Here is a 12,418-nt window from a genome sequence, read left to right as displayed (position 1 = left end):
GTTTTTGAGGCACTCTGCATTTCCTCTCCAGGCAGCAGCTAAAGTGCACTGGGTTTTGGAGCAAAGAGCCTGCAACTCTCTCTTCAAAATGGAAACAACTGCTGTACGTAACAAGTGAAATAGTTTCACCCACAGGTCTCTGCTACTTTGAAATGATGGAACTTCTCATAATAAAAAGAAGCAGACTAAGAAAGAATAGTTAAAGAGCCCTGGGTGGAAGAAACTCGATGCAGTAAATGCAAGTTACTTGGCACACTGGACTATCAACCAGCTTAATTTTATGGTAAATCCCACATGAGGCATTTGCAGCAAACGACACCCTCTCTCCACAACAGATTTTGATACAGCCTTCAGAGAGTGGAAAGGGTTTGTATCTCAGTCCCTGAAGTTTCAGATATCCTGCAGATTGCAGCAGGAGTGAACAATGAAGTAACTGTAGGTGTGTGAGTTCACATGCATGTATCTACACACAGACACATCCATATATGCATCTCTTCAGATCATAACAAGAATTGATTCAGAAAACTTGGATGCAGTCAAAGATCACAGCCTCGGTGTTTGAGGATCAGGAGCCTTTCTTTCCTAGCAATCAGGTGCCAGCTACAAAATTGAAAGCTGGCTTTTAGATTTCCATGAACTTTAAGGATCTTCTGGCTAACACGGTTAGCTCCAGTCCAGCCGCTGAAAAATATGAATCTAAGTGTCCCTCTGTTCCATTGCAATTTTCCTTAGGAAAATAAAGCAAAATGAAACAGGAAGACCCCTACATCAGGGGAATTTTGTTTTCTATATACATTCAGATACGGCTATTTGACATTTCATTCCTGAAAGGAGCTACATTCCTCTTCTCATTTAAACTGAAACCTAAGCTTGATGGAAATTAATTAGTAGAAGTTCAGTTAGCAATATAAGGGCAGTAAAAATAATCCTGGCATAATTACACCAATTTCTATCCAATTAAATTACCCCAAAAAGTTTGAATTACAGCTTGGAACAGAAATACAGCACCACGTTGGTCTCACCAGAAAATTGCACATCCCCAGTGACAGCTCGGGGCTGGAACAGCCGCAGGGTGCAGCGCCCAGCAGCAAGATGCCCTGGCATGGCTGTGTGAAGGAGCCTGGCATGGTGTCCAGCCGTGGTGCATGGCCAAGCTGGGACCATGAGGAGTCCCCATCATGGGGATTTGCTGAGCCCACATTTTTCTCGTCGACTTCAGATAGAAGCTGTGTTGCCCAGGCTACATTAGGCTGTTAGTCCTTACTTTCCTAACTACTTAATTAATTTGGAGAGATCAAAAGAAAAAATAAATCCATCATTAAGAAGTACCTTGGCACTCAAGTTAATGAAATGTAAAACTGGTTTATTAGGAATTATAGTTCTGTTTGATTGATTATATCACCTTCTGTCAATGGCTCTAGTTTGTCTCTGGAAATAGGGTACATTTTGGTTAGTCCAGGGCACACATATCTCTCCCACTTTCCTCCCACAAGATCAGAAAACTTTCAAGTGCTGTTCAAATGCACCTTAAAATAAATTTTAATGCATGAATATTTCTTTCTGATTTGCTGTGGTGAGATTGAGTAACAGAAAAACATCATAAGATCTGACATACATTTGAACATGTCCTTTAGGCAGTGAAATTCCCCTGCAGAGTACTGACTCCAGAAAAGGAATCCAAATGTATTTTCTCATTTATGCCATTAATCAAAAAGAATATGTTGCAAACCCCTTGCAGAAATTCTACTGTATCAGTATGCACTGAGTTTATTGGGTCACACTGCAGACCAGGAGCAGAAAAAGGGCAGAATATAAAGTACAGAGAATATAGCATTGTGGACAAGGGAAATATGTGGATTGATGCACTGATATAAAGAAGAGAAAGTGTTGAGACAGAAAAAGCTTTTCTATCATGCATATTATAGGGAATTTCTAATACATTTTTTTCCTGTTTTCACTTTCTCCACGTATTTCTTAGACATAGCCACCCATAAAGGCCAAATACATTTGTTTTCTTCTTCCTTCTTACTGCTTAGACTCTGCACTGCAATTTTTAATTGTCTTGCTCTTCTCATATATCCGCTTCCACTTAATCTCTTTGTTAACTTCATACCAACTTTTCTCCAGTTTCATTGAGAAAGCCAGTGAGATATTTTGGCAGCGACTGCAACAGGCTGTGGCAGTTCTTCAGAACAGATGAGACAACAAAGGTGCAAAAATATTCTGGAATATTTGTCCATATATCCAAAATGGTTTTCAACACAGCCTTGTCTGTGCTTCTCTGCTAAATCCCTTGTCCACTCATTCCACCAGTCATTAATAAGAAAAACAGCTTAATTAACTGTAAGATGCAGCTCAATCAGTTTATAAGCTGAATTATAGGTGTAATTGTCTTTGCCAGAGTTGGAGACGAGGGATTAGAGTTAGTGACTTGAGAAAAAATTTCTCTAGCACAGAGGAATTATTACCAATGGAATCAGGCAGTGTGTGGCACATTGTTCTTCTGTCCAGAATGTGTGAAAGGGAGACGTGTCTGTCCGCAATGTATGAAAGGAGAACAAAGACAGAAATGCTGCAATTCTTTTCTTTCTCTATGCGGTTCCAAAGCTTTGCACCAAATTCAGGCCCAGTGATCTCGTTGTACCGGCACTGAATCTGGATCTTTGGAGACTCCTTTTATGAGATTCTGAAGCAATTTTGGAAATATTCTGGAGTTGCAGTAAGGTTATGTGGGAAGAAAAAGGAGAAAAATTCCAATAAGCTAATTCCCTGCAGCCTCTTGTGTTGTGCTGTTCTTTACACCAGGGATCTGAAGTCATTCAGCCAGGCAGCTTATGTTATACACTGGACATACAGCATTCACTGGTCTGCAGTCATTTAGATATGTGGTAGCTCAGAAGAGTAAGAGAGTTAAGTGCCACATCTATTTCAGTGACTGGATTACATTCCAGTGTCTTGGTCTAGAAGATTTTGCTATGGCTTGGATGTTTTCAGGAGAGTCACCATATTGTCATGTAAATAAAAATCCGTGCAATCCAATGGCTGCAGACCTCCTGAAATTATTTTAGCAATTTGCATCAGGCAGGTTTTAAAGTTGCTTCACTGACAGTGCTGATCTAGGACAGCCAAGGCCCACTCCCTTGCATCTTGTTTTGCTGTGGTGTTTAAAATGCAGCTCAAGTTTGTTCAGGCACTCTTGGAGCCACAAAAGCCAAATAACTGATTCGTGGATATGGAAAAGCATCGTCATCGAAGGCACGAGTGACCACCAAGTGGACGCTTTTGATATTGCACTTGTAAGGCTTTGTAATTTACGCATTCAAGTTTCTTACAGAACTGGAGCTGCTTTACTCCATTCACAGACGTCGATCTGATTTTATAGCATTTTTTTTCCTGATGATTTTGCTTTGTTCTTTTGGCTCAAGGGCCGTGTACTATAGCACTCTACGTTATAAAATTAAATGAAATGTGGGCATCACCTATGACAGATCACAGAGCATTTACACTTGGGTATGTCCATTCCTTTATTTCTCTTGTACAAATGCAGATCTGAAGCAGGGGGAAAAAATAAAAAGGAAGATTCAGCAGAATCATGGATAATTTGCCATATCAGTTCTGTAAAACTGAATTACTTTCAGTTGTTTCCTTGAAACCATTCTTTGCAGTTTCTTTGTGAATGATGAATGGCTGGAGCAAAACGATCCATTAGTGAAATTCAATTTTCTATCCATCTCTGCAAGTAATTAGCTTTACTTTAGGTAGTATATTGCAAGTTTACATGCCTTCAATGTTGGATTACATTTGTTTAGAGAAAAGTAGACAATTTAGTTGCAGTACTGCTTGCAACAAGCTGCTCATAACTACACTGAAGTTAAATATCTGTTAGCGTGACTTACCCTTCTGTGTTTCTCCTGGGGAAGAACTACATGTGAGTGATCCTGACTAGCTGAGTGAGCAGCAGCTGTATCACCGCCTTATGATGTTCTCCCTGTTGTATAGAGGCATCGTCCATCAACCACAAATAGCCAGGCCTATTAAAAGGGAATTATGGCTACAGAGATACCAATAGCTAACATAAGAAATGCAGCACTGCCTTTGGCTTCAAGTGGAATTCTTATGGCTCAGAAAACTCAGAAGTTGTTTTCCACAGCTTCTTCCATGGATACAATTTTTGTAGACTGTTTGCAATTCAATTCTTCTCACAAAAACGAATAAACAGAGAGGATAACTTGCTTCTCATCAAAAGTGTGTATGGCTGTCTCTGTAGATGGGTCTTTCAGGAGATTTAATATCATTGCTGTATGATATTTTATAATCTGGTAGTGAGTCAGCTCCTTCTACCAGCCGCGTTGCTTTTTGTGAGCTGTCTTTTGATAAGAAACTATATTGACTGAGAAGTACTGTACTGGGCAATAACACATTTGGCTTTTGAATAAGCCATTTGTTAAGGGCTGGAGTCAGTGGTCACTGCGCTTAGCAGAAGTCATCTGACAGTTTTCTGCTGGATTTGGCATGGTGCATATCTGCATTTGTTTATTGGATTATCAAAATCCTTTTCTTAAAAGTAGAACTTTGTACAAGCTTGAAAAATGCCTTTTTATAATGAAGCTTTTGATACAGAACTTCTAATCATTAACTTGACATTACTTTTTTCTTGAAGTGACACTGTCATCTTTTCCTATTGTCTGCCTTTTCTCATTTTTCTTCAGTATGATTCTGTTGTTCTCTTTTTTTAAAAAAAAATCTCTCTATTCTTTAGTGATTGAAGATTGATTTCTAGCCTTCTTAGTCTTTACTTATCTACTACCAAAGCATCTGTCAATCATCTCTCTCATCAGAGGACAACACGTCTTGTAGAAGAAATACTTTCTTCCAAACCCTTAGTAAGGGTCTTCTGGCAAAAAGAGGCTTAATTCTGATTCAGTATCATTGGATTTAGTTAATACTAAGATACACAAAAGGAGGAATACACAGAGCTGCCATTACTACACAATATTTTATATTCCTTGTTTTCATGTTCCCCTCATCCCTGTACATTTCTAAATTCAACACAGAGAAACTCACGTACGTTCTTATCTAAAAAAATCTTGTAGCAAATATCTCAATAGAAAATGGATTACATTGTTTTAGATGTGATATTGAGTCTGGGAGGTGTGGAGATCCACCAAAGGGTGGGGGAAAGAACCACCGCGAAGCCACAACAGGCACCAAAGAAAACTCCTACAGAGCTGCAACACTGGAGGAAAATTCCATCTGGGGAAACACTTCAGCTCCATTTCCTTCAGGAGTGCATGAAGCACTGGCCAAGTCTCTTTAATATTTCTCTTTCACTTTGGCAAATCAACAACTAATAAAAGACTGAAATAAAGTCTTCCAACACTCCAAAATATATCCAAGAAGAAATTGAAAGTGACATCTACTCATGCACACAGCATGTTCCATGCACTTTCAGTGAGGATAAACTGGGCACTGTGTTGGGATGAAAAGCTGGGATAAAATAAAGGCAGTAGAGATTAAGTTACAAAAGGGTAAAGGTTTCAGCATTTGAGATCTATGGTCATTCCAAAGAAAAGTTCTGGACTGAGGCAGTCTACAGGGGCTGTGACTCTCATTTGCAGTCAGACCACATCTAGCTGGGCTTTTGACTCTTTGCTTGCCTGTCTATTCCACTTGTTTATTACATGACACATATTCCACCACTCCTGTTTCAGCTGTTGCCCTGATGAATTAATGCTGAGTGTCAATACTAGTAGGCAGAAGCTCAGAGTGCTTTAGTGACTTAGACAAAGAAGCAGACATTGAATAAAGGGACACTGGTGGATTTTTTTACTCCTTTTAGAGTACTGGCACATCTGGCCTAACACTTCAGCAAAACAAGGGATCATTTGGCATGCCCACTCAATGACTTTCCAAGATGTGTTGGCTCTGCACTTTGTGAGCCAGTCCTCCAAAGCACTGGGGAAGAGCAATCTACTAACAGCCTCTCCAGCCACTCTTTCATCTGTGCCTCAAAATCCGCAGAGGGAGCTGTACCTGCCCTCTGTGAGACTAAGATCCCCAAAATAGAAAGCCCGATTGCTCCTGGGCAACATTAGGGCAGTGAAATGTGGAGTGCGCTGCCAAAAAGCACATTCATATTTGGGCATTCTGTTCATTAACTTTATGAGTTTCTTAATGCCTGGCTCTCTGCCACTCTCCAAGATTCAGATAGTCTCTCCAGCCCTGCAGGCAGGTTAGCCAGCCTACAGGTTTATTTTGTGTTACTAACAGCTACCTACATTTCCACCTTGTAACTGTTGCATCCTGACGAGTAGATATAGAAAATACAGATTGCAATATAGCGTACAGACTCAGCAAAATAGCATTTGCAGAAAGGGAACAAGCCACCTTGAATAAAGGCTGAACAAAAGGGAGCAAAGAGTTATCCAGCAAGGTACAGCAAGACCCTTGTGTTCTACTTAGTGTTTTCATTGTTTATGGGTAAAATTAATGCCTAAGATGAAAGACTTCAAGATCTGCAGTGTCCTCGATAGACTCAGTATAGGAGTTAGTAACTACTGAAGGTGCAGAGTAACCAAGTTTTGGTACTTTGTAAAGACACCCCAGGATTTGAAGAAGCTTTTGAGTGTGACTTTTAACAGGAAAGTAATTCTTGTTGTTACAGGAGCTAACAGAGCTAACAGAAAGGTTTGATGAAAGGTGTGAACAGGTTGCTTACAGATGTGGTTGATGCCCCATCCCTGGAGACTTTCAAGGAGATGCTGGATCAAGACCTGGACAACCTGATTTAGCTGTGCATGTCCCTGTTCATTGCAAGGGAGTTGATGACCTTTAAAGGTCCCTTCCAACTCAAAGGATTCTATGATTCTATGCATCAACCAGAAACCAAGAAGGCTGGAGACAGAAGTTTGAAGGGATCGATGAGGAGGAAAAAGATCTTTTCAAATCCTGGGTTTGCATACAATACACCATTTCAGGGCACAGAGTTTATCAGGCTTATACCTAAGTCAGCCTAGCACAGAAGCTCAGAGCCAGCCGGTAGTGCTGTGTTCATGCAGGTTCATCAGCTTGGTACACAGCCACCCCATGCTGTGGAGTTCATAGGAGGCTGGTGTGGACATTGTTTTGAATTGGTCTGGATGGAGTCACAGGGTAATATATGATCTGACAATATAAACCCTCCACCAGACAGGCTCAGTCTAGTGAGAGGACACTGGAGATGACAAAAAAGTGTGCAATAAACAGCGGGGCAAAGAGAAGGCATAGAGAGGATAGGAAAGGTCCTTCAATATTTTTTATTACTTGAGCTATCAAGTGACACAAGTCCCATTTAGTACTGGTACCCCTTTGTGCAAGGGTGAGAAAGATCACACCACCAGGACTCTTGACTTTAGTTCTTCTCTCAATTGCAGCAATCCTCTTGACTTATTTTCGTCCACAACAGCAAAAGTTGGGTGCATAGTCCAATGAAGGGACACTCCAACAGGATTCAGACAAGGAAAATGGTCACGTAGGCAGCCCACACTGTACTCTCTCAGCTAAACATAAATGTTTACATAAGCCAAATGTAATCTGCCCTTACTCTGATTAATTATCTATTAAAAAAAAAAAAAAAAGGAGTATTTGGATGGGGTTTTCTTTTTTTCTTTTTTTCCTTTTTTTGTTTTTGTTTTTGTTTTGAGGAAATTTGGGAGGATCCAACTCATTAATTACTTCAAAATGAGTTTTGCCTTTGAGGCCTCATTCCTCCTGCCACTTGGTTTTGCAAAGGTGAGGCTTCCATTGTTGGAATGACAACAGAAAGGCATTCAATAGCTCTGTTCACTTTTAGTCATCTAAAGCAAACAGGGCAGAACTGATTGCAAGTCTGTGGGAATACAAGAAAAGCTGTTCAGAGCAGCAGCTGTGGAGCAAGGTAAACAGCATGAGAACCAAGGACACCTCTAGAAGAAGAAAGAACGTCTCACGGCTCTGACTGGATAAGCTCCTGCATGAAAGGTTGAAGAGTGTTTGTAGGATGCTCTGTTGACATGGAAAGTTGTAGGGGCAGATGGGAAAGCTAGAAAAAGAAAACTTGTGAAGGTGTCTAAGTGATGTGAGAACTTGTAATAAATGATTTGGATCGTTCACATCTGAGTCCGTGCATCAAATGCTGCACAATTCCATCATTGGATTTGGTCCACAAATTTACTTCCTTTTCTTGGGTCCAAACATATCAGTCTCAGTCTTCTCTAGTCCCAGATTTCATACTTGGCCAGAAACCGATTGCAGAAAGGACAGAAAACTCATCAAAGTCTGGTATAAGGTGTTAACATACACAAATTTTACAGATCCTAGAATGGCTTGGGATGGAAGGGACTTTAAAGATCATGTAGTTCCAACCCTCTGCTGTGGGCAAGGCTGCCACCCACCAGTGCACCCAGGGCCCCAACCATCCTGGCCATCCATACCTCCAGGGATGGGGCATTCGCAGCTTCTTAGGGCAGCCTGTGCCAATGTCTCACCTCCCTCAGAGTAAATAATTTTTTCTTAATATCTAGTAACTAAATCTCCCGTCTTTTATTTTAAAACCACTCCCCCTTTTTCTATCACTATCAGACCATGTAAAAAGTCAGTCTCCCTTCTGTTTATAAGCTCCTCTGAAGTAATGGAAAGCTGCAATGAGGTCTCCCTGGAGCCTTCTCCAAGTTAAACAAGACAGGTCCCTTCACAGGAGATGCTCCAGCCCTCTGACCCTCTGTGTTCTTCCCCTGGACTCCTCCGACAGCTCTGCACCCTTCTTGTGCTGGGAGTCCCAGGCCTGGACTCAGTATTCCAGATGGGGCCTCATGAGGACAGAGTAGAGGGGACAATCTCCTCCCTGTCCCAGCTGGCCAGCCCTCTTTTGATGGATCCCAGAATGCAGTTGGTTGTCCAGGCTGCAAGCACACACTGCTGACACACACACTTCCAGCTTTCTGTCCATCACAGTCCCCAAGTTCACAATATTTCCCACAGGATTTCTTTCAAGGAGCTCTTATCCCAATCTGTACACAACTTTGGGATTGCCCCAACCATGTACTTGGCCTTGTTGAACCTGGGGAATGTCACTCCATCTGGACATAAATCCATTGACCACAACAAGCTGCCTGCAACTGTCCAACAGAGATGAAGTTAGTTATGTACTTTCAGTAACACAGCCTGGTGGCATCTTAATGTTTTTCAGACTCCAGAAGAATGGAATGAAATGTTTTTTAAGACAGCGAGAGTGAGATATACCCAGGGATCATGATCCTAAAAGATTAAGGACTAAGAGCTCCTTTTATCTTATAAGTGTGCCCTGGGCACTTAAGTTGATTTCATGAGGTCTATAATGCTGGTTGTAGGAAGCACCTGAGAAAACAGAGAAACAAAATCTCGGTGAATCCACCAAGAATCTGCAGAACTTAATGCACTATGCCATCTTATGTGCCTGAAAATACGAAAGGAAAGACTGCAAAAAATATTTTCTTGAAGCTTTCAAGTCATTCCTCAGATTAGAGTATTTAAGGTAGGCAGTATTAATGGAGTCAAAATGCATACGTAAAGTCACGTACATAGGAGTGATTTAAGTAGAACACTAAAGTTTTCAAGGAATTAAAGCCATCAGCAAGTAATTCCTTAAATATCAGTCACAACTTGCCTAATGCTTTAGATTTACTGTCACTAGTCCGAAAACTATTGTGTGTGAGGAAAGCATGTAAAACAGAGCTGCACTGTTCTGTGAATCTGCGTACATCTTTCCTTTCAAGCAAAGAGTTCACCTAATGCACTGTAAGTGCCTGATGCTTAAAAAGCTGAGACTGTAACCCACCTGAGCAGAACTGTACCAAGATAAAGATGAAAAGGAATAGATAGAGAAATAGCAGGACAAATAAAGAGGCAGAAGACAGCTAATTTATAGCCTTCCAAATTGTTGTTATTGTGGTTTTTGTTGCTGTTGTTCTTGTTTTCCCACTAAAGCACCCTAAAACAACCGTTGTGCAATTATATTAATTCAGAGAAAGGAAAAAGAAATTAAGAAATGTGAGATTCTTAGGTGCCATACATCTGCACGTACACAACTGCAGCTATACCACAGAGCTAATGCACACTGCTATTCCAAAAGCACGGCTCTGCTTTTGGCCCCTCACCTACACAACTACTGTCGCTTCAGCTGTCTTACACACAACATGCCCCTTTGATTCAAAAGCACTGGCACAAGTATCAACTAATGATTTGCTTACAACAAAACTATTTAGCTGCTTAGATATTTAGATGGCTTCTGTAAGAGCAGAGAAGGCTAAGTATCTTCATATATATATATTATAAAATATTTTGCTTTGTCAACCTCTGTTCCTAAACCAGTCCTACTTTCCTATCCTTCCTTCCTCTTGTGTTGCCAAAAGATTTTTCTAAACATGTCTCTGTGTACATTGCCTCCAAAATACCAGCCTTGTAAAATAAAACTGCATTTCCTTACAAGCAATTTATAAGGCTCTCAAAGCTGATAATTGGCCCCACAGTCTTTTAAAAATGTTGTTTAAACTCAGGAAAGCCACTGTGTTGTTTCCTTGTTTGATCTTCAGTATAATCCTTTGTGGATTTTAGATCAATACAGGCATATATAAAACTCTCTAATACAATACATGGTAATTTCCTTCTCTTCTCCAGGCTGAACAGCCCCAGCTCTCTCTGCCTGTCCTTGTAGGAGAGGTGTTCTCTCTCCTGAATAATTTTTGTGGCCCTTCTCTGTGCACACTCCAACAGCTCTGTCTCTCCTGTACTGAAGAATCCACATCTGGATGCAGTATTCCAGGTGAGGTCTTACCAGCACAAACTAAAGGGTAACATCACCTCCTTCAACCTGCTGGTGATGCTTTTGATGCAGCCCAGGATATGGTTGGCTTTCTGAGCTGTGAGGGCACACTGCTGGCTCATGTCCAGCTTCCCATCCACCATCACCTCCAGGTCTTTTTCAGCAGGGCTGAGCTCAATTCTTTAATCTTCCAGCTTATATCAGTAGTGGGGCTTGCTGCAACCCAGGTGCAAGATCTTACAGTTGGCTTTGCTGAATCTCATGAGGTTCACCGAGGCCCATGGCTAAAGCCTGTCTAGGTCCCTCTGAATGACATCCCACCCCCAGGTGTGTTGACCACACCCCACAGCTTGGTATCATCAGCAAATTTGCTGAGAGTGTACTTGATTCCACTGTCAGTGTAATTAATGAAGATGTTAAAGAACCCCAGCGTTGACCCTTGGGGACCACTTATCCCTGATTTCCATCTGGACATTGACCTATCTACCACCACTCTATGGATATGATCTCACAACTTCTCGTCCATCCAACAGTCCACCCACCAAATCCACATCATTCCAATTTGGAAGGAAAGCCTTACTGACATCCAGATATCAGTATCAGAGGCTGTTCCTCTGTCCACTGACACACTGTTATGAACAGCATCTTTTGTCACATCATACAATTCTCTTCAGAAACGCAACAGTCTACATTTTAGAAGCAGGGTTTTTTGTTTGTCTTTGTGGCTGTTTTTGTGTGTATTACGCTTTCTTTCCCATTGCTCCCGTGCAAGGTTTTTCCTTAAAAATATATATGTATGTACATATTTTAAATAAAAAAATGTGGACAGAAAGTTTATTCCAGCTTCTAAGCCAAATATGCCTGGGTTAAGTAGCTTTGTGTCTCTGCTCTCCCACCAACACAGGCCAGCGTGAGGTGACACGATGCTATAGAGCACATTGCTGGGGCTGAGGATAGGCCAGGAAGAAGCTTCCCATGGCCGGGCCCGGGCAAGGCCTAACGCGAGCCCTTCCCAACAACGGACTCCCGCGTCCCCGCCCCGCTCCGCCCCCGCTGCTGAGCCACGGCCGGTGCACCACGCGGTGCAGGGCGGGGCGGCCGTAGGGTATTTAAGGCACGGAGGCGGAGCTGTGCCTTTCTGAGGGGAGCTGGGACGGCGTGAGAACGGTGAGCGGATGTGTCGGGCGGGGGGTCACGAGTGTCGGGGCGGCGCGGCTCGGTTCGGCCGGCCGGACTGCCGGCGTGGCGGTGGGCCTTGCGCGGTGTCCCGCCTGCTATCTCGGCCCGGCCGCTCCCGCGGCCCTCCTCCGGGCGGCTCTCCGCGTGCCTCTCCTGCCTGCTCTGCCTGCTCTGCCCGTTCCTTCCCCCTAAGCGGCCGCGACCGAGTTTCTGTATCGCTCCGAGAACCTGGAGCGCGGACGGAGTCCTGCGGGCGGCCTCGGCCCGGAGGCGGGACCGCGGCGTGAGAGCAGGCAGTGCTCTGAGGGGCTGCGGGCCTCTCCCGGCGTGGCGCGGTGCTCTCACCTGGGTGCTGCCCTTCCGTAGGGGTGAGGAGAGCAAAGCTGTCCGTGGTGCAAACGGTAGAATGCTTTGAAGAGGCAT

General features: G+C 42.8%; 1 protein-coding gene across 1 annotated transcript in view; it reads right to left on the bottom strand.

The window, feature by feature from the left end:
* The window catches only part of DIPK1C (divergent protein kinase domain 1C), a 25,172-nt gene extending 12,754 nt beyond the window's left edge, over positions 1-12,418 (bottom strand). Inside the window, exon 1 of the mRNA XM_052704211.1 lies at positions 12,341-12,418. Within this exon, the coding sequence (XP_052560171.1) occupies positions 12,341-12,418 (78 nt within the window). The remainder of the gene's footprint in view (positions 1-12,340) is intronic.

This window comes from Tympanuchus pallidicinctus, unplaced genomic scaffold (genome assembly GCF_026119805.1).
Source record: "Tympanuchus pallidicinctus isolate F22 unplaced genomic scaffold, pur_lepc_1.0 scaffold5, whole genome shotgun sequence".
Taxonomy (NCBI): Eukaryota; Metazoa; Chordata; class Aves; order Galliformes; family Phasianidae; genus Tympanuchus; species Tympanuchus pallidicinctus.
This window is presented reverse-complemented; position numbering and strand designations above follow the sequence as displayed.